The 26,944-nt window shown below is 50.5% G+C and overlaps 1 protein-coding gene across 1 annotated transcript in view; it reads left to right on the forward strand.

Moving 5' to 3' along the window:
• The first annotated feature begins 5,519 nt into the window (after window positions 1-5,519).
• Window positions 5,520-26,944, forward strand: part of LOC147090503 (solute carrier family 2, facilitated glucose transporter member 4-like) — a 22,083-nt gene continuing 658 nt past the window's right edge. Inside the window, exons 1-9 of the mRNA XM_085977277.1 lie at window positions 5,520-5,730; window positions 7,611-7,735; window positions 8,444-8,559; window positions 8,775-8,937; window positions 9,759-9,946; window positions 16,008-16,112; window positions 22,070-22,171; window positions 23,959-24,162; window positions 26,753-26,944. The exon at window positions 26,753-26,944 is cut by the window's right edge and continues 658 nt beyond it. Coding sequence (XP_085833403.1) covers window positions 5,585-5,730; window positions 7,611-7,735; window positions 8,444-8,559; window positions 8,775-8,937; window positions 9,759-9,946; window positions 16,008-16,112; window positions 22,070-22,171; window positions 23,959-24,162; window positions 26,753-26,944 — 1,341 coding nt within the window. The 5' untranslated portion in view covers window positions 5,520-5,584. The remainder of the gene's footprint in view (window positions 5,731-7,610; window positions 7,736-8,443; window positions 8,560-8,774; window positions 8,938-9,758; window positions 9,947-16,007; window positions 16,113-22,069; window positions 22,172-23,958; window positions 24,163-26,752) is intronic.

Below are 26,944 nucleotides of genomic sequence, written 5' to 3' on the forward strand. Positions count from 1 at the left end.
CTCACCAGACTCTGTGTGACCCTGAATAAATACTGCAGGATATTCACCCTCACTCACCAGACTCTGAGACCCTGAATAAATACTGCAGGATATTCACCCTCACTCACCAGACTCTGTGAGACCCTGAATAAATACTGCAGGATATTCACCCTCACTCACCAGACTCTGTGTGATCCTGAATAAATACTGCAGGATATTCACCCTCACTCACCAGACTCTGTGTGATCCTGAATAAATACTGCAGGATATTCACCCTCACTCACCAGACTCTGTGACCCTGAATAAATACTGCAGGATATTCACCCTCACTCACCAGACTCTGTGAGACCCTGAATAAATACTGCAGGATATTCACCCTCACTCACCAGACTCTGTGACCCTGAATAAATACTGCAGGATATTCACCCTCACTCACCAGACTCTGTGACCCTGAATAAATACTGCAGGATATTCACCCTCACTCACCAGACTCTGTGACAGACCCTGAATAAATACTGCAGGATATTCACCCTCACTCACCAGATTCTGTGACAGACCCTGAATAAATACTGCAGGATATTCACCCTCACTCACCAGACTCTGTGAGACTCTGAATAAATACTGCAGGATATTCACCCTCACTCACCAGACTCTGTGACCCTGAATAAATACTGCAGGATATTCACCCTCACTCACCAGACTCTGTGACCCTGAATAAATACTGCAGGATATTCACCCTCACTCACCAGACTCTGTGACAGACCCTGAATAAATACTGCAGGATATTCACCCTCACTCACCAGATTCTGTGACAGACCCTGAATAAATACTGCAGGATATTCACCCTCACTCACCAGACTCTGTGAGACTCTGAATAAATACTGCAGGATATTCACCCTCACTCACCAGACTCAGAGACCCTGAATAAATACTGCAGGATATTCACCCTCACTCACCAGACTCTGTGAGACCCTGAATAAATACTGCAGGATATTCACCCTCACTCACCAGACTCTGTGACAGACCCTGAATAAATACTGCAGGATATTCACTCTCACTCACCAGACTCTGTGTGACACTGAATAAATACTGCAGGATATTCACTCTCGCTGAAGGGGTCTGTGAGAGACGCTGACTAAGTCTCCAGGGACGAGCACACACTCCAGGCCAGCACTTCCTGAGAGAGTGCTGCACTGTCGGAGGTGCCGTCTGTTGGATGAGATGTTAAACCGAGGCCCCCTCTGGCCTCTTAGGAGGGGCATGATAGATCCCACGCCCATTGGAGGAAGAGCAGGGGGGTTTGGGGGTGGGGGGCCGGCGGGGGGGGGGTGGGGAGTTCTCCTTGGTGTCCTGGGGCAATATTTATCCCTCAGCCCACATCACTTAAAAAATAAAAGACGGCCCGGCCGTTATCACATTGCCGTTTGTGGGATCCTGCTGTGCGCAGATAGGGCTGCCGCATTTCCCTGTGTGATGGCAGCGACCGCACATCAAAAAACAAACGTATTTTATTAGCGCTTTCGGATGCCCTGAGGTGCCGAAAGGCGCCACATCAACGCACTGGAAAGTGGGCACGACCAGCCGAGGGCTGGATTGGGCTGGGGGTCGAATATCTCGCTGACCCCCGCTTTCCCTCGGGCGTGTTGGGGGTTTAGGCGGGGGGGGGGGGGGGAGCGGTGAGATCATAAGAACATAAAAAATAGGAGCAGGAGTCGGCCATTCGGCCCTTCGAGCCTGCTCCGCCATTCAATGAGATCATGGCTGACCTTCTGCCTCAACTCCATTCACTTATCCCTATCGCCATATCCCTTGATGCCTTTACTAGTCAGAAATCTATCGACTTCTGTTTTGAATATACCCAATGACTGAGCCTCCACCCCCTCTGGGGTAGAGAATTCCAAAGATTCACCACCCTCTGTGTGAAGAAATTTCTTCTCAGCTCAGTCCTGAATGGCCTACCCTTTATCCTGAGGCTGTGGCCCCTGGTTCTAGACTCCCCAGCCAAGGGAAACATTCTCCCAGCATCCACCCTATCAAGCCCTGTAATAATTTTGTATGCTTCAATGAGATCCCCTCTCATTCTTCTGAATTCAAAAGAATACAGGCCTAGTTTACTCAATCTCTTCTCATACGACAGTCCCGCCATCCCAGGAATCAATCTCGTGAACCTTAGAGTCATAGGCCTAGAAATTCAGTGGGCTGCGCCACCCGTTAGCGCCCAAAGAGGGCACTTAGTGGGTTTTACGCCACTGGCCACGCCTCCCGCTAAATTTAGCAGGACGCTAATGGCGGCACTAGCCGTTAGCGCTGCGCCGCTACCGATGACGTCATCGGTGTGCGCAGAGCGCCCCGAACACGAAATTTAGTAGCGCCCCCTGCTTTAACGCCAGTCGCAATTTGTGACCGGTTCAGGGGGCCCTACCTGCGGCGGTAGAGGTGCTGAGCGGCCATTTTTTTTTTACTGGCCGCCTGCCAGCACCTCTCCGCGCCGCCGTCCCCGGCCTCCTGAGCCCCCCCCCCCGGGTAGTGCCGGCTGTGTCCCAAGAGCCTGGCACTTCTCCTCGATGCCGGGCTCTTTTGCCAGCACTCGCACTCTTTGAGCGCGCTGCAGCAGGCCCCTCCCCTTTAAGAAGGGGAGGAAGGCCTGCAGTACCGCAGCGCGCCGTGCCGCAGCGTGTGGCGCTGTGGCACGTTGCGCTGAGATTTTCAGTTGCAGCGCCCCAAGAGGGATGCGGGGCGCCTCGAGTAGCACCGCGCTTCCATCTGGGGCGCTGAAACTGAATTTGCGGCGGGCGGCCGCGACTCCTTCCGGTGCGGTACTTCCGGCGTCCTGGCGAGGCTGGCGCCCCAAACGCAGTGAATTTCTAGGCCATAGAGTTTTACAGCACAGAAAGAGGCCCTTCGGCCCATCGTGTCCACACCGGCCATCAAGCCCTGTCTATTCTAATCCCATTTTCCAGCACTTGGTCCGTAGCCTTGTATGCTATGGCATTTCAAGTGCTCATCTAAATGCTTCTTGAATGCTGTGAGGGTTCCTGCCTCTACCACCCTTTCAAGCAGTGAGTTCTAGATTCCAACCACCCTCTGGGTGAAAAAGTTTTTCCTCAAATCCCCTCTAAACCTCCTGCCCTTTACCTTGAAACTATGCCCCCTGGTTATTGACCCCTCTACTAAGGGGAAAAGTTCCTTTCTATCTACCCTATCTATGCCCCTCATAATTTTGTACACCTCAATCAGGCCCCCCCTCAGCCTTCTCTGCTCTAAGGAAAACAACCCCAGCCTGTCCAGTCTCTCTTCATAGCTGAAGCGCTGCAGCCCAGGTAACATCCTGGTGAATCTCCTCTGCACCCTCTCCAATGCAATCACATCCTTCCTATGGTGTGGCAACCAGAACTGCACACAGTATTCCAGTTGTGGCCTAACTAGCGTTTTGTACAGCTCCATCACAACCTCCCTGCTCTTATATTCTATGCCTCGGCTAATGAAGGCAAGTATCCCATATGCCTTTTTAACCACCTTATCTACCTGTCCTGCCGCCTTCAGGGATCTATGTACATGTACACCAAGGTCCCTCTGATCCTCTGTCCTTCCTAGGGTCCTACCATTCATTGTGTATTCCCTTGCCCTGTTAGTCCTCCCAAAATGCATCACCTCACACTTTTCAGGGTTAAATTCCATTTGCCACTGTTCGGCCCATCTGACCAACCCGTCTCTATCGTCCTGTAGCCTGAGGCTCCGGAGGCGGGGCTGTTACAGTAAACACAACTCCGATCTCCCGCAACTTGCTGTGAACAGCGCCACAGGAGGCACACCAGTAAGAGAATAAAAGTCTTGCGTGTGGTGTGTACCTCCCGTCAGCACCTGTCACGCGTCAGACGCGGCAGGGCCACGGGAGGTCTGCTCGCCTATTGAAGCTCGTGCGCATAGTCTGCCTGTAAGGGTTGGGGCTTCTTTAAACTGGTTTAAAGTAATTTTCCTGGTCTTGCAGCCTTTGCCTGCACTCTGACCAATTCCAATAAAACCAATTTTAAAACAGCGGTTTCGAATCGCTACCCCTCCTTTAGTTCTGACTGCAGGGCTTATAATTATTGATATTAAAACAGACACGTAGTTTGGATGAGAGAAAAAAATCAAGTTTTATTAACTAAAAGAAACTATAATCAAAATATCAAACTATACCACACGAACACAGTAATTACAGTAAAACTATATAACAGGGGGTTGCAGACGGCGAAAATGAGGGATACAATGGCTACAATGTTATTTAAACAATCTTAGCAATTCCCTTAAATCACCGCCCCTTAACTCCTGCTAGGTTACCTTGTTGAGGAGTCAGAAACTCTGCTCACCTGTGATCCAGCGAAGTAAGAGGCCAGATAGCTTCTCAGCAGCTATCTTTATACCTGGTCAGGTCCTGCTGTTCTGCCCTGCAAGGGCTGTGTGCAAAATTCCCCGCCCAAAGGGTCCAATACACAAGAGAAAGCTGTGATTGGCTAACTCAAAGTGGTTAGACTGGGTTAATGTGTCTTCCGGAGCTCCCTGGGCTGAAACAAAAGAGAATGTAACAGCCCTATTGTCCAGAATGCTAAGTGATTTAGACCCATTCAATTGTTAAACGTTTCCCATTCAAGGTACAAAAGTCTCTTCTGCAGTTTAGATGTATCCACTCGATGCACGGTGGCATAGTGGTTAGCACTGTTGCCTCACAGCGCCAGGGACCCGGGTTCAAATCCGGCCTCGGGTGACTGTCTGTGTGGAGTTTGCACATTCTCCCCGTGTTTGCGGGGTGCTCCGGTTTCCTCCCACAGTCCAAAGATGTGCGGGTTAGGTTGATTGGCCATGATAAAAATTGACCCTTAGTGTTAGGGGGGATTAAATACGTGGGTTACGGGGTTACGGGGATAGGGCTTGGGTGGGATGGCTGTCGGTGTAGGGACCGGGTGCTAAGGTTTGGATGATCAGCCATGATCTCGTTGAATGGCGGAGCAGGCTCGAAGGGCCGAATGGCCTACTCCTGCTCCTATCTTCTATGTTTCTATGATATACAAACAAATGCTAATAGCATTCGATTGCTTTGTAAACAAAGCATTGTCCTTTGTCTTCGGCCATGTGGTGACAGCCATTTTTATCCCTGGAAATTTAAAAGCACAACGCCCAGGGATTCTTTAATCAAAAAAATTGATCTTCAGAACTGTAAATTATTGCGAATTCTTACATGCCTTTCCTGCAAGTGTCACACACACTTCCTGTAACACCTTCCCATCACACTGTCCTCGCTTTGTTGATAAGACCCCCATTGTCATCAAACAGCGGGACCTCACGACCCATCGTGAGCATCCCAGCCTTTTTAACCACCTTACCTACCTGTCCTGCTGCCTTCAGGGATCTGTGTACGTTGCACTCCCTCTATGGCAAGTATACCCTTCTTTAGGTAAGGAGACCAAAATTGTACACAGTACTTGGTCATTGAAGGGTGACCCGGGCGCTTGACTACAGGACAGGAGGGCAGAACGACGGAGGAATTAACTAGAAATTAATCATTTCTTCCTTCCCACTCCCCTTCCTCCGGCTGTAGATTATTGAGCAGAGTTACAATGAGACGTGGATGCGACGACAGACGGGCGTGGAGCTTCCCCAGCCCATTGACCAGGCCACGCTCACCACCCTCTGGTCCCTGTCGGTGGCTATATTTTCCATCGGCGGGATGATCTCCTCGTTCCTGGTGGGCACGCTCGCTGAATGGCTGGGCAGGTAAGGCCAACTGGGGCTGGGGCTGGGGGAGAGGGAACTGGTGACCAACGGACCTTGGGCAGGCTTAAAAATGCAAACAGGCACTGACATGAATCAAGTCATTCGTGAAAGAAAGACTTATGAAATAATACTGAGCGGCCTACTGGTGGCGCTGTCCAGGGAGAGTATAAATACTCGGGCACGGGCCCAGCTTGCGCAGGACATTCTTAACAGGAACTAGTGAAGGACACAACTAGACCTCCATGTTGTAAAACAGTTGATTAAAGCTTTGTTTAATGCTTAGACCAAGTGCCTCGTAGTTTTCTTACGTCAGGCACTAGGGCTGATTTCTAGAGGGATAGAATTGAAAAGCAGGGGAGTTATGGTAAATTCTTATCGAACCTTGGTTGGACCACACTGCATACAAATTCTGGTCGTCGTATTATTAAAAGGCTATAGAGGCACTGGAGAGGGTGCAGAGAAGATTTACTAGAATGATACCAGAACTGAGAGGTTATACCTATCAGGAAAGGATGAACAGGCTGGGTCTCTTTTCTCTTGAAAAAAGAAGGCTGAGGGGTGACCTAATAGAGGTCTTTAAAATTATGAAAGGTTTTGATAGAGTGGATACAGAGAGAGTGTTTCCACTTGTGGGGAAGAGCATAACTAGAGGCCATCAATATAAGATAGTCACCAAGAAATCCAATAGGGAATTCAGAAGAAACTTCTTCACCCAGAGAGTGGGGAGAATGTGGAACTCACTACCACAGGGAGTGGTTGAAGCGAATGGTATAGATGCATTTAAGGGGAGGCTGGACAAGCATATGAGGGAGAAGGGAATAGAGGGTTACGCTGATAGAGTTAGATGAGGAAAGACGGGAGGAGGCTCGAGTGGAGCATAAACGGCGGCATGGACTGGTTGGGCCGAATGGCCTGTTTTTGTGCCGTACATTCTGTGTAAGCTCACCCAGCCACGGCCGAGCTGGTTCCTTCCCACCCGCACCTCAGTGTTGACTGGTCTCGATAGGGTGCGGGTGGGGTGGGGGTGGCGGTGGGCCTCAGCACCTGTGGGTTGGGGGAGCGGGAAGGGGCCAGTGGTTTCCCGCTCCCTGCCCATTGACCCCTTCCACTGGAGAACGGAGGCTGTGAGGGAAGAGTTAGGGTGCGACACCCTCACACGGTCGAAAAGCCCTTGGCCCCGATTTACACTCCAGCGGGGACCTGGAGACAAGGTCGATCTTAAAACCCAGGCCTCATTTAAATTAATTTTGACAGAGTCCCACTGCCACTCAGTTGAGGGTTGGGGAGGGGTGGGGTTGCTCCGGAGGCGATTGTTGGGGGGGTGGGGGGGGGGGGGGTAGTTCAAGCCGCGATTGGAGGTGAAGTTGGGGGGCTCGGACCTTCATCAGGCGATGGGGGGGTAGCCCGGTGCAAGGGAAGGCCCAAGACTTCCTTGAGAGGTCCGGAGCAGCACTCCAGCCTGGGCCTCATCTGACCCATGACCCATGACCCAACCCCCCACCCAACAGGTCAGACCTGATGGAGAAGTCATGTCTGCTCCACCTCCCCCCTCCCCCAACACCCCCTCAGGCCTCCGAGTAAAAGTGCAGCCGGGGTCAGAGGGGGTAAGCGACTGGCCTCATTTTAAACCCCCACCCCCGCCCAGTTTCCCCGGGAGGGGAGGAGTTAAAATAGGGGCCTACGCCTCAGCCGTGTGGGATCCAAGAACAGCTTTCAGGATTTGTTGGCCTAGTTTGTTGGCTCTTATTGGGAGAACAGTCCATTGCCACCATCAAACGCCAAACTCAGGGAGCCAAAGATGACACCATCGAACGTCACCTTGTCCTCTCTACAGTGTCCAGGGTGAATGGGCCTCAATAACTCATTGCCTCGCCTTACAGGAAGAAGGCCATGCTGGTCAATAACATCCTCGCTGTGATTGGAGGAATACTGATGGGGCTGTCCAAATACTGCCAATCGTACGAGATGTTAATCCTGGGACGCTTCGTTATTGGTGCTTACTCTGGTGAGAGGCCAAGCAAATTCTGTGTCCTGTTTAGTGATTGGTGGACCCTGTCCAGAGTGAGTTCTGTGTTGTGATTGGTGAAACCTGTGGGGAACGAGTCCTGTCTTGTGATTGGTCGTCCCTGTGAAGAATGAGTCCTGTTTTGTAATTGGTGGACCCTGTGGGGAATGGGTCCTGTTTTTTGATTGGTGGACCCTGTGGGGAATGAGTCCTGTTTTATGATTGGTGGACCCTGTGGGGAATGGGTCCTGTTTTGTGATTGGTGGACTCTGTGTGGAATGGGTCCTGTCTTGTGATTGGTCGTCCCTGTGGGGAATGAGTCCTATCTTGTGATTGGTCGTCCCTGTGGAGAATGAGTCCTGTTTTGTGATTGGTGGACCCTGTGGGGAATGAGTCCTGTCTTGTGATTGGTGGACCCTGTGGGGAATGAGTCCTGTCTTGTGATTGGTGGACCCTGTGGGGAATGGGCCCTATCTTGTGATTGGTGGACCCTGTGGGGAATGAGTCCTGTCTTGTGATTGGTGGACCCTGTGGGGACTGAGTCCTGTCTTGTGATTAGTCGTCCCTGTGGGGAATGAGTCCTGTCTTGTGATTGGTGGACCCTGTGGGGATTGAGTCCTGTTTTGTGATTGGTGGACCCTGTGGGGAGTGAGTCCTGTCTTGTGATTGGTCATCCCTGTGAGCTATGCTGTCATTATTTTCCTGCAGGTATCTCATCTGGTTTGGTTCCAATGTACGTTGGAGAAATTTCACCAACGAGCCTGCGAGGAACGCTTGGAACTTTGCACCAGCTGGCCATAGTGTCAGGCATCCTAATCGCTCAGGTATGCCATGGGATGCACGGGTATGGGACACACGGATACGGAACACTCGGGTCCGGGACACCCGGGTGCGTTTACGCCCCGCAGGATGAGTGGAGATGAATGGAGCGGGTAAAGAGAAATAAAGCGTTGATTGGCAGTGCCATCGTCATGGCTACGGGCCCACCTGAGGCCTACACAAAGCCTAACTGAAAGGTGTCCATTGTGTGTCTTGGCAGATCTTTGGCCTGGATGTCATCCTGGGGACGGACGAGCGTTGGCCCTTGCTCCTGGCGGTGACGGTGTTGCCCGCCATCCTGCAGGCCATCCTTCTCCCCCTGTGCCCCGAGAGCCCGCGGTACCTCTACATCATACGCAATGAGGAGAGCAAGGCCAAGAAATGTGAGTGGACAATGGCCAACCCGTCCCCGACCTGTGACCATCGGGGTCTGCGCCACATGGGGAGCCAGAGAGCCGCCTTTAGAAGAACTCGCATTTCTATAGCGCCTTTCACCACCTCAGGACATCTCAAAGCGCTTCACAGTCAATGAAGTACTTTTGATGGGTGGTCACTGTTGTAGCGTAGGAAACAGGGGCAGCCAATTTGCGCACAGCAAGGTCCCACAAACAGCATTGTGATCATCTGTTTTTTAGTGATGTTGGTTAAGGAATAAATATTGGTCCCAGGACACCGGGGAGAGCTCCCCCCCTGCTCTTCTTCCAATAGTGGCCGTGGAATAAGAACATAAGAAATAGGAGCAGGAGTAGGCCACTCGGCCCCTCGAGCCTGCTCCGCCATTCAGTAAGATCATGGCTGATCTTGGGCTCAAAGCCACTTCCCTGCCCGCTCCCCATAACCCTTCACTCCCTTCTCTTGCAAAAATCTGTCTATCGCCACCTTAAATGTATTTAATGACCCAGCCTCCACGGCTCTCTGGGGCAGAGAATTCCATTTTTTTTTTTACGCCCACCCGAGAGGGTCTTGGTGTATAATGCTCAGACAGTGCGGCGCTCCCTCAGCACTGGCACTGGGTGTGTCAGCCTAGATTTTTTGCGCTGGAGTCTCTGGAGTGGGGACTACGAACCCACGGCCTTCTGACTCAGAGGCGAGAGAGAGTGCCGCCCACTGAGCCACACGGCCGACAACTAAGGAGGCGTGAAAAAACTGACGGTTGCCAAAAAAAAAGATATTTTATTGTAAAATCCCTCGGTCTGGGGGCTAGGTTTGAAGGAATTGACCGGGAGACAAGATGTGACCAGATCACTGACAGAGATGAAGGAGGAAAAGAGGAGGATGGACATGGAGCCCAAGGTAACCATTGCCCAGCTCTTCAGGATGCCCTCGTACCGACAGCCCATCTTCATCGCCATCATGCTTCAGCTGTCTCAGCAACTGTCGGGAGTCAACGCAGTAAGTGTGACTATTGCAGCTTGGTCGTTGATGTAAGAAAACTACTAGGCACTTGGTCTAAGCGTTAAACAAAGCTTTAATCAACTGTTTTACAACATGAAAGTCTAGTTGTGTCCTTCACTAGTTCCTGTTAAGAATGTGCTGCGCAAGCTGGGCCCGTGCCCGAGTATTTCAGACTGATACCTGGGATGGCAGGAATGACGTATGAGGAGAGATTGGGTCGATTGGGCTTATACTCGCTGGAGTTTAGAAGAATGAGAGGGGATCTCATTGAAACTTATAAAATTCTGACAGGACTAGACAGACTAGATGCAGGAAGGATGTTCCCGATGGCGGGGGAGTCCAGAACCAGGGGTCACAGTCTAAGGATAAAGGGGTAAGTCATTTAGGACAGAGATGAGGAGGAATTTCTTCACCCAGAGAGTGGTGAACCTGTGGAATTCTCTACCACAGAAGACAGTTGAGGCCAATTCATTAAATATATTCAAGAAGGAGTTAGATATATTTCTTAAGGCTAAAGGGATCAAGGGATATGGGGAGAAACCAGGGACAGGGTACTGAATTTGGATGATCAGCCATGATCTCATTGAATGGCGGAGCGGGCTCGAGGGGCCGAATGGCCTACTCCTGCTCCTATCTTCTATGTTTCGATGTTTTTATTTATACTCTCCCTGGACAGCACCACCCGTAGGCCGCTCAGTATTATTTCATAAGTCTTTCTTCCATGAATGACTGATTCGTGTCAGTCGTGTTGGCAAGGGGTCTTCGAACTGCTGTACGACAGTCCCACTTGTATTAATATTCGTGGCCTGGCTTGGCCTAGTTACTACGGCAACAACTAGCGCCTTTAGCTTCGCAAAATGTCCCAGGCTGCTTCACAGGAGCAAACATTGACACCGATCAAAATAATCCAGCCCCCCCCCCCACCACCACCACCTTCAGGAGAAGCCCCAGACCCCCCGGGGCCGAACAAGCAGCTGGAGGCTCGTAACACATCGGAAGATGTTTGCTTAACGCTGATGTACCCTCTGCTGCCAGGCACCTGGAAATCAGGGGGGGTGGGGGGAGCGCAAGACAACAACTTGTGTTGATATCGCGCCTTTAACGTAGTGAAGCTTCACAGGAGCGTTATCAGGCAATAATTGACACCGAGCCACATAAGGAGATATTAGGTACAGGTGACCAAAAGAAGCAGGATTTAAGGAGCGTTTTAAAGGAGCAGCGAGAGAGAGAGGCGGAGAGGTTTAGGGAGGGAATTCCAGAGCTCGGGGCCCCAGGCAGCTGAAGGCACGGCCGCCAACGGTGGAGCGATGGAAATCGGAGGATGCACCAGAGGCCAGAATTGGAGGAGCGCGGGGATCTTGGGAGGGTTGTAGGGCTGGAGGAGGGTGAAGAGATTAGGGAGGGGGCGAGGCCGTGGAGGGATTTGAAGACGAGGATAAGAATTTTAAAATCGAGGCGTCGTCGGATCGGGAGCCAGTGTAGGTCGGCGAGCACAGGGGGCGATGGGTGAACGGGACTGTCTCTTGTGGCCTGGATCTGAATTTATTTTTGGTATTTTTCCACGGGACATGGGTGACACTGAAAAGGTCACAATTATTGCTCAGCCCGAGTGGCCAAATCACTTGATTGTACAACCGACTGGCTGGGGGAGTCAACCGGTGCAGTGTGTCAAATGTAGGCCCATTCTGGGTTCCGTGAAGCACGTTACGAGGTTTTAAGCGACCAGCCAGCTGCTTTTATTGCAAGGGGAATGGAGTATAAAAGTAGGGAAGTCCTGCTACAACTGTACAGGGTATTGGTGAGACCACACCTGGGGTACTGCGTACAGTTTTGGTCTCCTTATTTAAGGAAGGATATACTTGCATTGGAGGCAGTTCAGAGAAGGTTCATGAGGTTGATTCCTGAGATGAGGGGGTTGACGTATGAGGAAAGGTTGAGCAGGCTGGGCCTATACTCATTGGAGTTTAGAAGAATGAGAGGTGATCTTATTGAAACATATAAGATACTGAGGGGGCTCGACAAGGTAGATGCAGAGAGGATGTTTCCCCTCGTGGGGAAATCTAGAACTCGGGGGCAGTCTCAGAATAAAGGGTGGCCCTTTTAGAACTGAGATGAGGAGGAATTTTTTCTCTCAGAGGGTCGTAAATCTGTGGAATTCTCTGCCCCAGAGAGCCGTGGAGGCTGGGTCATTAAATACATTGAAGGTGGAGAAAGACAGATTTTTGCAAGATAAGGGAGTGAAGGGTTATGGGGAGCGGGCAGGGAAGTGGCTTTGAGCCCAAGGTCAGCCATGATCTTATGGAATGGCGGAGCAGGCTCGAGGGGCCAAGTGGCCTATTCCTGCTCCTGTTTCTTATGGTCTTAGGTTTAGCAGATTGATGGATTTGGTTCTCGGCAGGTGGGTGACACTGGAAAGCTTGTGTCTAATGCCCGGTCCCCAGAGTCACGTGTAGGCCCAGACCGGGTAGGAGTGGCTGCTCCCCTTCCCTGAAGGGCGCCAGTCAATCGGTTGAGGTTTTAACAAGAACCTGTCACCGCCATCTTCGAATCACACAGCACAGAGGGAGGCCATTCGGCCCATCGTGCCTGTGCCGGCTCTTTGAAAGAGCTCTTCCCATTAGTCTCACTCCCCTCTGCTCTTTCCCCGTGGCCCTGCAAATTTTTCCCCTTCAGGTATTTCTCCAATTCCTCTTTTGAAAGTTCCTATTGAATCTGCTTCCACCGCCCTTTCAGGCAGCGCGTTCCAGATCACAACAACTCGCTGCGTAAAAAAAATTCTCCTCATCTCCCCTCTGGCTCTTTTGCTGATTATCTTCAATCTGTGTCCTCTGGTTACCGACCCTCCTGCCAGTGGAAACAGTTTCTCCTTATTTACTCGATCAAAATCCCTCTTAATTCTGAACGCCTCTATTAAATCTGCCCTTTTTTAAAAATTTGTTTTTATGGGATGTGGGTGTCGCTGGCAAGGCCGGCATTTATTGCCCCTCCCTAGTTGCCCTCGAGAAGGTGGTGGTGAGCCGCCTTCTTAAACCGCTGCAGTCCGTGTGGTGAAGGTGCTCCCACAGTGCTGTTAGGGAGGGAGTTCCAGGATTTTGACCCAGCGACGATGAAGGATCGGCCGATATATTTCCAAGTCAGGATGGTGTGTGACTTGGAGGGGAACTTGGAGGTGGTGGTGCTCCCCTGCGCCTGCTGCCCTGGTCCTTCTAGGTGGAAGAGGTCGCGGGTTTGGGAGGTGTTGTCGAAGAAGCCTTGGCGAGTTGCTGCAGTGCATCTTGTAGATGGTACACACTGCAGCCACGGTGCGCCGGTGGTGGAGGGAGTGAATGTTTAAGGTGGTGGATGGGGTGCCAATCAAGCGGGCTGCTTTGTCCTGGATGGTGTCGAGCTTCTTGAGTGTTGTTGGAGCTGCACTCATCCAGGCAACCAGGCCCTGAAGATTCTCTTTAAGGAGAACAATCCCAGCTTCTCCAGTCTCTCCACGTGACTGAAACAGATGAGAGAAAAAATAAATTTAACTCCACTTGAACTCACGACCTACTGGCCTGCTATAGCCCAGTAGCGATACCGCAACACTGCCACGACCTGTTCCCTAGTGGGGCCTCAGAGCTGCTGTCAAAGGCAGTACAAAAACATGGGCCTCTCTGCTTATTGGGCCGCGCCAGCGCCCTCATTGGGACAAGCGGGAAACTGCAGGGAATGCAAAATCACGGCTCTCGGCGAGTTTCAAATCAAACATTATACCGCGAGCAAACATTAAAACTGCATTGGGGAAACTGCGTGAAAAGAAATTGACGACCGTCCTCTCACCTTTGGGAGCTGGCTTCGAATCGCGGTGCGGAACCGGGCTCCACTGCGACGCCCTCGCCGGTCGCCTAGCCCGTTGACGTTTGCAGCTTAGCCTCGCGCGTGACAAATGGCCACTTGGTGAGGTACTGCCTTTGGAACCCATGCCCGTAGGAAAAGGGGACGGGGTGTGGGGAGGGAGCATAAGAGCATAAGGAATAGGAGCAGGAGTCGGCCATTCGGCCCCTCGAGCCTGCTCCGCCATTCAATAAGATCAAGGCTGATCCAATCTTGGCCTCAACTCCACTTTCCCGCTCTCTCCCCGTACCCCTCGACTCCCCTGTAGTTCAAATGTCTGTCAATCTCCGCCTTGAATATATTCACTGACTCCGCCTCCACCGCTCTCTGGGGTAGAGAATTCCCAAGATTCCCAACCCTCTGAGAGAAGAAATTCCTCCTCATCTCCGTCTTAAATGGGCGACCCCTTATCCTGAATCTATGCCCCCCTAGTTCTAGATTCCCCCACGAGGGGAAACATCCTCTCAGCATCTACCCTGTCAATCCCCCTCAGAATCTTATATGTTTCAATAAAATCACCTCTCATTCTTCTAAACTCCAATGAATATAGGCCCAACCTGCTCAACCTTTCCTCATACGTCAACCCCTTCATCTCTGGAATCAACCGAGTGAACCTTCTCTGAACTGCCTCCAATGCAAGTATATCCTTCCTTAAATATGGAGACCAAAACTGTGCGCAGTACTCCAGGTGCGGTCTCACCAATGCCCTGTAAAGTTGCATCAAAACTTCCCTACTTTTATACTCCATTCCCCTTACAATAAAGGCCAACATTCCATTTATCTTCCTAATTACTTGCTGTACCTGCATGCTAACTTTTTGTGTTTCATGTACCCAGATCTCTCTGTACCACAGCGTTCTGTAGTCTCTCTCCATTTAAATAATAATTTGCTTTTCTATTCTTCCTACCAAAGTGGATAACCTCACATTTTCCCACATTGTACTCCATCTGCCAAATTTTTGCCCACTCACTTAACCTCTCTATATCCCTGTGCAGACTCTTTGGGCTCGATTTTCGTGGCGCCGTCGGGCGGGGTTTCAGGCGGGCAGGGGCTGAAAATCCCGAATTTGGGAGCCCCGACACCATCCCGCCCAAAACCCCGCCCCACGTAAGTTTCAGGGGCGGCAGGTACCCGCCCCGCACTGGGACCCGCCGAAACCAGGCGGGAAGGGATTAGTGCCAATTATCTGCCTGTTAACAGGTAGTTTTTAGCCTAATCCCTATTTTGAGGGGTTTCGTGTGGGATTCCCGACGGCTCCAAACCACGCCAGGTTAGAGCAGGCAGGCCGTCGGGTTGAAGGAGTTGGAGGGGTCGCGATGTCGGTGCTCGGGTGAGTCATGGGTGCATGAGTGTAAAGGTAAGTGTGTTTGGTGTGTCTAAAGTGTGTAAAGAACTTTTACTTACCTGTACTTACCTTAACAGCCTTTCTTCCTGTAGCCGTCGGGAGCCCATCACTCAGCCGGCACTTAAAGCTGAACGGCTGCGATCTGTGAAAAGTGACAGCCTTCAGCTTTGAGTGCTGCTGAGAGTTCTAACTGAGTCTGTGCAGAAGGACTCATGTTAGAACTCAGACTGTCAGTGTTTCACAGTTTCAAACAGCTGTGAAACACTGATATTTCATCTGTCAAGAACTCTTGACAGATGAAATTGCAGTCTGTGACGTCACCTGTTGCCGGGTGGCCCTTAATTGGCCTGCTGAGCCCGCTGGGCGGGCTCAACAAGGTCAATCTAGGGAAAATCGCGTGGGTTGGCCGGACGTCGAAGTAGGCGGGTCAAAAACCCGAAAGGGGAAGTCCCGCCACCTTCCCGACAGGTTCGGGAAAATCTACCCTTTTGTGTCCTCCTCACATCTTACTTTCCCACCTATCTTTGTATCATCAGCAAATTTGGCTACAGCACACTCGGTCCCTTCATCCAAGTCATTAATATAGATTGTAAATAGTTGAGGCCCCAGCACCGATCCTTGTGGCACCCCACTAGTTGCCGATTGCCAACCAGGAAATGACCCATTTATCCCGACTCTCTGTTTTCTGTTAGTTAGCCAATCCTCTATCCATCCATGCTAATATATTAGGTGTGTGGGGAGAGAAGTTCCATCTTATCGAGCGTCCGTAATCGGTCTATCGCAAAGAGCTTCGAATGTCCGAGTCACGGCGGGGAAAGGGTTAACGTCTCTCTCTCTCTCTCTCGACAGGTCTTTTATTATTCCACCAGCATCTTCACCAGTATGGGCATCAAACAGCCGGTCTACATCACCATCGGTGTCGGCATTATCAACACCGCCTTTACCGTGGTCTCTGTGAGTACTGGGATCGCTCGCGGGCTCAGTGGAGGATGGCCTCCCGCGACCAACTTACCGCCCCCCACCCACCCACCCACCCACCCCCGTGACCTGTGACCGTCTGGGCCAGCCCTGCACGTACCATCTGAGCCAGCGGGGGGGGGAGCCAGAGAGCCGCTTTGTAAAAGAAAAAGACTTGCATTTCTGTAGTGCCTTTCCCCACCTCCGGACGTCCCAAAACGCTTCACAGCCAATGAAGTATTCTTGGAGTGGAATCACTGTCGTAATGTAGGAAACGCAGCAGCCGATTTGCGCACAGCAAGCTCCCGCAAACAGCAATGAGATAATGACTGGTTTCAGTGATGTTGGTTGAGGGATAAATATTGGGCCCAGGACACCGGGGATCTCCCCCCTGCTCTTCGAAATAGTGGCCGTGGGATCTTTTACATCCACCTGAGAGGGCAGACAGGGCCTCGGTTTAAAATCTCATCCGAAAGACGGCACCTCCGACAGTGCGGCGCTCCCTCAGCGCTGGCACGGGGAGAGTCAGCCTAGATTATGGGCCCAATTCTCTGGACTGGGACTTGAACCCACTCAGAGGCGAGAGAGAGAGAGCGACCCACTGAGCCACGACTGACAAAGGACCTTGGCTCCCATCCACCCACAATAATATGAGGAAGGTCCCTGCTGTCAGCTGACTGTAAACATTGGCACGTGAATTGTGTTGGGCAGACTCAATCGAGCTCCTAAGGGACAAGGGCTCACAATGCAAATCCATCCCTACAGAGCCTCGAGCCCAGTAGGAGGCGCTGCCCTGGGAGTGTTTGATGGGACAGTGTAGAGAGAGCTTTACTCTGTACCTAACCCGTGCTGTACCTGCCCCGGGAGTGTTTGATGGGACAGTGTAGAGAGAGCTTTACTCTGTATCTAACCCGTGCTGTACCTGCCCTGGGAGTGTTTGATGGGACAGTGTAGAGGGAGCTTTACTCTGTATCTAACCCATGCTGTACCTGCCCTGGGAGTGTTTGATGGGACAGTGTAGAGGGAGCTTTACTCTGTATCTAACCCATGCTGTACCTGCCCTGGGAGTGTTTGATGGGACAGTGTAGAGGGAGCTTTACTCTGTATCTAACCCATGCTGTACCTGCCCTGGGAGTGTTTGATGGGATAGTGTAGAGGGAGCTTTACTCTGTATCTAACCCGTGCTGTACCTGCCCTGGGAGTGTTTGATGGGACAGTGTAGAGGGAGCTTTACTCTGTATCTAACCTATGCTGTACCTGCCCTGGGAGTGTTTGATGGGACAGTGTAGAGAGAGCTTTACTCTGTATCTAACCCGTGCTGTACCTGCCCTAAGAGTGTTTGACGGGACAGTGTAGAGAGAGCTTTACTCCGTATCTAACCCGTGCTGTACCTGCCCCGGGAGTGTTTGATGGGACAGTGTAGAGGGAGCTTTACTCTGTATCTAACTGTTAAGTATGTGTATTGTATTGAACAATTAACACAAAGACTTAAACGTATAACTCAAACAGGTCTTTACTGGTTGGAGGTAGGGACTATACGTAGGTCTTTACTTCATGCCCACAGGCGGGAACTGAGGGGAGATCAGCACCCACAGTACTATTTATACCCCTATGGCCAGGAGTGGTACTGCGTATCACTACGCCCTACAAGTAGTGCAGTCCTGGCCATAGGTTCAAAGTAGCACACATATTACATACACAACATTCCTCCCTTCCTAGCTTTACAGTCATCTCCCCATTTAACATAACGTAATAACATATATACATATATAACTTCAGGTTTACATAACAGAATAACATAGATACATAGATAACTTCATGTCAAAACAGATCACAGATTCAGTCTCTGCGGAAAACAGTTCACAGATTCAATCTCTGTGGTGTAGTCGGTTCACGTTGCTGGAGTGACTCATTCAATAGTCCTTCCATGGATTTAACAGTTTGAACTTCCGAACTGAATTGGCTCCGTTCGGAGGGACCACGTGTGTGATCTGGTAGAGGTAATAATGGTTCAGATGGGTCATCTTCTGTTTCGACTTTTCCTTTTCTGCTTCTTGGAGACTCTCTGGGCTCCACTGTCAGCTGCCAGCTGCATGTGCAGTTCCTCCTTCTCTTCCTCCTTTTTCCGTAGTAGAGCCACCTTCTCCCGATGTTCCGTAGACTTTCGGTGCTCCTCCATGATTTCTGTATGGTGGGAGTCGAAGTTACAAGTTGGGCAGGACAGGACATAGTAATATTCGGTGTCGTCCTGATCTAGGCCAGCGAGAGGGTCTTCTATTTCCTCCATACCCAGCTGGGCGTTAGCCAGCTTTTGTTCCAAGTCCAGACATCTTTCCTGAAGAGACTTCTTCATGCGTACCTCTTCATCCAGCTTTTTCTGGGCTTTCAGCAAGTCATTTACTAATGACCTCATTTGAGATTTTACTACTTCAACTTCTTTTGGAGATTGATTGATCGGACTATTCAATCCCTCTACCGGAGCAGCTGTTTCAGCGGTCTGTTGTTCTACGTTGACGTGAGTCAGCGTACTTTTGGCATCCAAGGGCTGCTCTGTTGCAGTCATCTCAGTCTGTGTTGCCACCTCAGCTCTTCCAATAACCTTTGAGAGCTCCGAACGCCTTTCGTTTGAATATTGAAGTTCGTGTTCAAGTTTTTCCCATTTCAGAGTCCTGTCCTTCAGCATATGCAGGAGTTGGCTGACCGTTAACTCCTCTGACATCAGACGTTTTGTGTGCTCCTGCTCCATTTTCTCCATCAGCTGCTTCTGTTGTCTTTCCAGATTCTCCAACTCTATATCAAAGAACTCTTTCGTTGCATTCAACTCTTGCTCAAAACGGCGAAGCATTTGTTCTAATTGCTGTTGTAGTTTGAAATGGAGTTGAGTTCGAGCCCAGTGTCCCTCAAAAATGTGCATATCAGTAGACTTGACAGACTCAGAATTCTCTGTTAAACTATGTTGTTGTTGCTCAGTGGAATTCTGTGCTGAAACTTTGTCTTTTGCACCTGAGTTGGGCTTACCATCATCCGTTCCAGAGTCTGGGCCGACTATCTTCACCGAGTTCTCACTCGTTATTGTTTGTAGGAAATGCCAGTCCATATTCATTTTCCTAATCCACTCCCGTCCTAGTAGTGGAGAACCTCCTTCAGATATCACATATAAGTCCATTATTTGACTATCTTCGCCCTTGTGGACCACTGCAACCTCTATTTTCCCGATGGGGTACACTCTTTGCCCCGTGTATGTTTTCAATATAATCCCCGTATCCTGTAGGGGAATATGTTGGAATAACTTTCCGTAATCTTTCTTATTTATGACCGTCAATGCCGATCCAGTGTCCAATTCCAGTTTTACTTGGACTCCTTCTATCTGAAGAGTGACCCAAATTGTCTGGAGGTCTGCACCCTTACCAGCGTTGAGTACTCTTAAGCTAGCCAGTTCATTACAGCTTAAGCTAGCCAGTTCATTACTGCTAGCGTCTGAATCGGACTCCTGTTCGGTCACCTTGTGTACCTTTGCGTATTTTCCTTGCGGTGACTTCTTGTTGCTGGTCTTCTTCCCTGACCTGCATACTCTAGCTATATGTCCAAGCCTACCACAAGTTCTACATTCTTGGTTTTTAAACCAACACTGGTTCTGATCATGCGTTGTCTTTCCACAACGATAACATTTGCCAGAACTCACACCCAATTTGTGTGCACTGAGCTCCGGTGACCGTAGCTGCATTACTGCCGTGCCTCTCGCTGCGGCTTCGTGTGCTGCTGCCATAGTGACCGCCTTCTCAAGCGTCAGCTCATTCTCCTCGAGCAGTCGCTTTTGTGTATCCTGTTTAAATAAACCACACACAAATTTGTCTCGTAGTGCATCTGTCAGTCCCGTTCCAAACTGGCAATATTTCGCTAATTTACGCAATTCCAGCAAATATTCAGCATTGCTTTCATGCTGTAGCTGCCTTCTGTCATAAAATTTAAATCGTTCCGCTAGCATCAGCGGCGTGGGGTTTAGATGATCTTTCAGGACAGTAACAATCTCATCGAACGTCTTATCCGCTGGTTCATCTGGTGATAACAGGTGTTTCAATTGCCCGTATGTCTTCGCACCCATTAAATTTAATAATGTTAGAGCTTTATCTTGGTCACGAATTTTATTGGCCTTACAATAATTTTTTACTCTTTCAACATATATGGCCCAATCTTCGAGGTCACTATCAAAGGTGCTAATATTCCCATGTTTAGGCATTGTAGATTTGCAATTTCTCAGATTTTATTTTGTTTACTTGTTATCAAAGATGGCAGCTTCCCGCTCTTGCGGTCGTCCTCCGCCCACAAAATGGCGGTTTTCCCGCGCTTGGCGGTCTTCACCCGTCCCCTGACGCCGTCTCCCTTCAGCCCCCGAGTGCGGCCCTTATCTTCGCCGCGATCACCCGAGTGCGGCCCTTATCAGCGGATGCGATCGCTGGATCGCGAAGTGGCTCCCGACCGAAGCGGCTCTTGCTCGCTCCCTCCCGGGCTCTGGCTTACCCGCTCGCGCGTTTCACCGCGGCTCTTATCAGGGATTGCGATCGCCCTTATCTTCTCCAACTTCCCCAGCCCTGTCTTTGCAGCCAACGCTGCACGGCTTACCCCACCACCTAGGTTGAACAAGGAAACTGCAGAAAGACTTCTGTCAGTCGCTGGAAGCTGTCAGGATGGCTGCTGCACTCCAGTGCTCAGTCGCTGATGGAGGCTTCAGAGTCCTAAAGCCTGTCGCTTCTAGTGGGGTGGTGATGTTTGAAACCTCTCTTCAACTGCCGCAGGGTAAGAACCTGACTCGTCGCCAGTGTTAAGTATGTGTATTGTATTGAACAATTAACACAAAGACTTAAACGTATAACTCAAACAGGTCTTTACTGGTTGGAGGTAGGGACTATACGTAGGTCTTTACTTCATGCCCACAGGCGGGAACTGAGGGGAGATCAGTACCCACAGTACTATTTATACCCCTATGGCCAGGAGTGGTACTGCGTATCACTACGCCCTACAAGTAGTGCAGTCCTGTCCATAGGTTCAAAGTAGCACACATATTACATACACAACACTAACCCGTGCTGTACCTGCCCTAAGAGTGTTTGACGGGACAGTGTAGAGAGAGCTTTACTCTGTATCTAACCCCTGCTGTACCTGCCCTGGGAGTGTTTGATGGGGACAGTGTAGAGGGAGCTTTACTCTGTATCTAACCCGTGCTGTACCTGCCCTAAGAGTGTTTGACGGGACGGTGTAGAGAGAGCTTTACTCTGTACCTAACCCGTGCTGTACCTGCCCCGGGAGTGTTTGATGGGACAGTGTAGAGGGAGCTTTACTCTGTATCTATCCCGTGCTGTACCTGCCCTCGGAGTGTTTGATGGGACCGTGTAGAGGGAGCTTTACTCTGTATCTAACCCGTGCTGTACCTGCCCCGGGAGTGTTTGATGGGACAGTGTAGAGGGAGCTTTACTCTGTATCTAACCCATGCTGTACCTGCCCTGGGAGTATTTGATGGGACAGTGTAGAGGGAGCTTTACTCTGTATCTAACTCGTGCTGTACCTGCCCTGGGAGCATTTGATGGGACAGTGTAGAGGGAGCTTTACTGTGTATCTAACCGTGCTGTACCTGCCCCGGGAGTATTTGATGGGACAGTGTAGAGGGAGCTTTACTCTGTATCTAACCCATACTGTACCTGCCCTGGGAGTGTTTGATGGGACAGTGTAGAGGGAGCTTTACTCTGTATCTAACCCGTGCTGTACCTGCCCTGGGAGTGTTTAATGGGACAGTGTAGAGGAAGGTTGAGATAGAGAGAGGGAGCATCAGCCAGGATTCCTGCTCCTGACCAGCAGCCATCGCCCTCTGGTGGAGAGACATGTGGCTCCTGTTTGACGCTGCAACGGTGACCTCCTCTCCGTACTGAGTGAAACTCACTCCCCCTTGTCTTATTCCGCAGCTATTCCTCGTGGAGAGAACGGGCCGCAGGACACTTCACCTGTTTGGATTGGCCGGGATGAGCGTCAGCGCCTTCCTAATGACCATTTCCTTGGCACTACTGGTGAGTAAGAGCTCGTCTAATTGGCCGATGGGAGGCACCTCCCGTTTGCAGTATCAGTCTATTTAATTATCATCGAATCTCACAGCATGGAAAGAGGCCATTCGGCCCATCATTCCTGTGCCGGCTCTTTGAAAGAGCTCTCCAATTAATCCCACTCCTCCCCTGCTCTTTCCCCACAGTCCTGCAGATTTTCTCCCTTCAAGTATTTCTCCAATTCCCTTTTGAAAGTTACTGTTGAATCTGCTTCCACCGCCCTTTCAGGCAGCGCGTTCCAGATCACAACAACTCGCTCATAAAAAAAATTCTCCTCATCTCCCCTCTGGTTCTTTTACCAAACACCTTAAATCTGTGTCCTCTGGTTACCGACCCTCCTGCCAGTGGAAACAGCTTCTCCTTATCTACTCTATCAAAACCATTCATAATTTTGAAGCTCACAATTGCTCGCAGATCCAATCGTTTTGATAACAATGACACCCCTGAGTAAAGTCAGAGTTCAGGACGAGCAAAGGCAAGAAGCAACAGTTCCTGAGATGACATTGCAATAGAGAGATCTCATTGGATTAGAGAGATCTCATTGGAATAGAGAGATCTCGTTGGATTAGAGAGATCTCATTGGAATAGAGAGATCTCGTTGGAATAGAGAGATCTCGTTGGAATAGAGAGATCTCGTTGGAATAGAGAGATCTCGTTGGAATAGAGAGATCTTGTTGGATTAGAGAGATCTCACTGGATTCGAGAGATCTCATTGGAATAGAGAGATCTCGTTGGATTAGAGAGATCTTGTTGGATTAGAGAGATCTCACTGGATTCGAGAGATCTCATTGGAATAGAGAGATCTCGTTGGAATAGAGAGATCTCGTTGGATTAGAGAGATCTCATTGGATTAGAGAGATCTCACTGGATTAGAGAGATCTCGTTGGAATAGAGAGATCTCGTTGGAATAGAGAGATCTCGTTGGAATAGATAGATCTCATTGGATTAGAGAGATCTCACTGGATTAGAGAGATCTCGTTGGAATAGAAAGATCTCGTTGGATTAGAGAGATCTCGTTGGATTAGAGAGATCACATTGGATTAGAGAGATCTCATTGGATTAGAGAGATCTCATTGGATTAGAGAGATCTCGTTGGAATAGAGAGATCTCGTTGGATTAGAGAGATCTCGTTGGATTAGAGAGATCTCGTTGGATTAGAGAGATCTCGTTGGATTAGAGAGATCTCGTTGGATTAGAGAGATCTCGTTGGAATAGAGAAATCTCATTGGAATAGAGAGATCTCGTTGGATTAGAGAGATCTCGTTGGATTAGAGAGATCTCGTTGGAATAGAGAGATCTCGTTGGATTAGAGAGATCTCGTTGGATTAGAGAGATCTCGTTGGATTAGAGAGATCTCGTTGGATTAGAGAGATCTCGTTGGAATAGAGAAATCTCATTGGAATAGAGAGATATCATTAGATCTCCCCGAGTGTGACGTTCTCTCTCCTCCCCGAGTGTGACGTTCTCTCTCCTCCCCGAGTGTGATGTTCTCTCCCCTCCCCCAAGTGTGACGTTCTCTCCCCTCCCCCAAGTGTGACGTTCTTTCCCCTCCCCCGAGTGTGACGTTCTCTCCCCTCCCCCGAGTGTGACGTTCTCTCTCCTCCCCCGAGTGTGATGTTCTCTCCCCTCCTCTGAGTGTGACTTTCTCTCCTCCCCGGAGTGTGATGTTCTCTCCCCTCCCCCGAGCGTGGCGTTCTCGCTCCCCTCCCCCGAGCTTGATGTTGTTCTCTCTCTTCCCCCTCCCCCCCATGCAGGACAAGCTGCCGTGGATGAGCTACATCAGCACGGTGGCCATCTTCGGCTTTGTGGCCTTCTTCGAGTTGGGGCCGGGCCCCATCCCGTGGTTCATCGTGGCCGAGCTCTTCAGCCAGGGGCCGCGGCCGGCCGCCATGACCGTGGCCGGATTCGCCAACTGGACTGCGAACTTCATTGTGGGGATGTCGTTCCAGTACATCGTGGTACGTACGGGAGCGAGCGCGCGAGCAGGCAGGCGCGGGACGGAAAATAACCCGAGGGGATGTGTGTGAGGATAGGATCAGGCGCGGCTGTGATAGGAGCAGAAGAAAACATAACAAGGAAAGGCAAAAGTCCATCACTCCAACGTGATCCCATCTTCCCCTCCCCTCCCCTTTCAGCATTCCGTAGGGACCGCTCCCTCTGCGACACTCTGGTCCACTCCTCCATCACCTCCAACACCCTTCTCCCCTTCGCCCGGCACCTTCCCGTGCAAGCGCAGGAGATGCAACACCTGCCCTTTTACCTCCTCCCTTCCCACTGTCCAGGGCCCCAACACCCTTTCCAGGTGAAACAGCGATTTACTTGTACTTCTTGCAAATTAGTGTATTGTATTCGCTGCTCACGGTGCGGTCTCCTCTACATTGGGGAAACCAAACGCAGGTTGGGTGACCGCTTTGCGGAACACCTCCGTTCAGTCCGTAAGGGTGACCCCGAGCTTCCGGTGGCCTGTCACTTTAATTCACCGCCCCATTCCCACTCGGACCTCACCGTCCTCGGCCTCTTGCATTGTTCCACGGAAACCCAGCGGAAGCTCAAGGAACAGCACCTCATCTTCCGATTAGGCACTTTACAGCCTTCTGGACTCAACATAGAGTTCAACAATTTCAGATCATAACCTCGGCCCCCATTATATTTTTATATCTTTTTTATCCACACCTTTGGTTTGTGCCTTTTCCTCTCTCCCACGTGGCAGCTGTCTCTCACTCTGCCAGCGCATTTCACACTTCATCTAGAGTCGTCTTTTGTCTCTTTACCTGTCCTATTACCATCTCGTCTCGCCTTGAATATCTCTTCACCTCCCACAGACCTCCCCTTTTGTTCTTTCATCCCCTCCCCCATTTCCCAGCCCCCAAACTGGCCTTTTTATTTGTTTCATTTCCAGCTTTTTTCTCAGTCCTGACGAAGGGTTTCGACCTGAAACGTTGACTCTATTTCTCTCTCCACGGATGTTGCCTGACCTGCTGAGTGTTTCCAGCATTTACTGTTTTTATTTCAGATTTCCAGCATGCGCAGTATTTTGCTTTTGCAGAAGTCCATATATTTCAGATCCAACTTTGTGGTCATTGCATAATGCTGAAAGGGTGAGATGAAGAGGGGTGGGAGGAGGCTCGTGTGGAGCATAAACACCAGCGCGGACCAGTTGGGCCGAACGGCCTGTTTCTGTGCTGCAGACTCACTAATACAGGGTCAGCCGTGGCTCACACTCTCTCGCCTCTGAGTCAGAAGGTCCTGGGATCAAGTCCCACTCCAGCGTCTTGAGCCCATAATCTAGGCCGACACTCCCAGTGACAGTGCTGAGGGAGCGCTGCACTGTCGGGGGTGCCATTTTTCAGGTGAGATATTAAACCGAGGGCCCCTGTCTGCTCTCTCTCAGGTGGATGTACAAGATCCCATGGCCACTAGGGGGATACGGGGTCGGACTTTTAGGACTGAGATGAGGAGAAATGTCTTCACTCAGAGGGTGGTGAACCTGTGGAATTCTCTACCACAGAAGGCTGTGGAGGCCAAATCACTGAATATATTTAAGAAGGAGATAGATAGATTTCTAGACACAAAAAGGCATCAAGGGTTATGGGGAGAGAGCGGGAATATGGTATTGAGATAGAGGATCAGCCATGATCTCATTAAATGGCGGAGCAGGCTCAAAGGGCAAAATGGCCGACTCCTGCTCCTATTTTTCTATAGAAACATAGAAGATAGGAGCAGGATTAGGCCATTCGGCCCCTCGAGCCTGCTCCGCCATTTAATGAGCTCATGGCTGATCATCCAAATTCAGTACCCTGTCCCTGCTTTCTCCCCATATCCCTTGATCCCTTTAGCCTTAAGAAATATATCCAACTCCTTCTTGAATATATTTAATGAATTGGCCTCAACTGCCTTCTGTGGTAGAGAATTCCACAGGTTCACCACTCTCTGGGTGAAGAAATTCCTCCTCATCTCAGTCCTAAATGGCTTACCCCTTATCCTTAGACTGTGACCCCTGGTTCTGGACTCCCCCGCCATCGGGAACATCCTTCCTGCATCTAGTCTGTCTAGTCCTGTTAGAATTTTATAAGTTTCAATGAGATCCCCTCTCATTCTTCTAAACTCCAGCGAGTACAAGCCCAATCGACCCAATCTCTCCTCATACGTCATTCCTGCCATCCCAGGTATCAGTTTGGTGAATCTTCGCTGCACTCCCTCCATGGCAAGAACATCCTTCCTCAGATAAGGCGACCAAAACTGCACACAATACTCAAGGTGTGGTCTCACCAAGGCCTTGTACAACTGCAGCTATGTTTCTATTGGAAGAAGAGCAGTGGAGTTCTCCCCGGTGTCCTGTGGAGAGGTTATCTCTCCACCAACTCCACTATAGCAGATCATTATCACAGTGCTGTTTGTGTGATCTTGCTGTGCGCAATTTGGCTGCCGCGTTTCCCACACGGTAGTGACCGCACTTCAAAAAGTGCGCCATTGGCTGTGATGCGCTTTGGGACGACCTGAGGTGGTGAAATGTGCTGTGTAACCGCGGGCTCTTTCTTTCTTTGCCAGGAGCTGTGTGGCCCCTTTGTTTTCCTCATCTTCGCCTTCCTGCTCATCGGCTTCTTCGGCTTCACCTACTTCAAGGTACCGGAGACTCGCGGCAAGACCTTTGACCAGATCGCTGCCACCTTCCGCAGAACCCCCTCCCTCCTGGACCGAGAGTTTAAGCAGAACAGCACGGAGCTCGACTACCTCGATGAT

Source organism: Somniosus microcephalus, unplaced genomic scaffold (genome assembly GCF_052327205.1).
Source record: "Somniosus microcephalus isolate GS21.2 unplaced genomic scaffold, FLI_Smic_1.0 unresolved_chr4, whole genome shotgun sequence".
Classification (NCBI taxonomy): domain Eukaryota; kingdom Metazoa; phylum Chordata; class Chondrichthyes; order Squaliformes; family Somniosidae; genus Somniosus; species Somniosus microcephalus.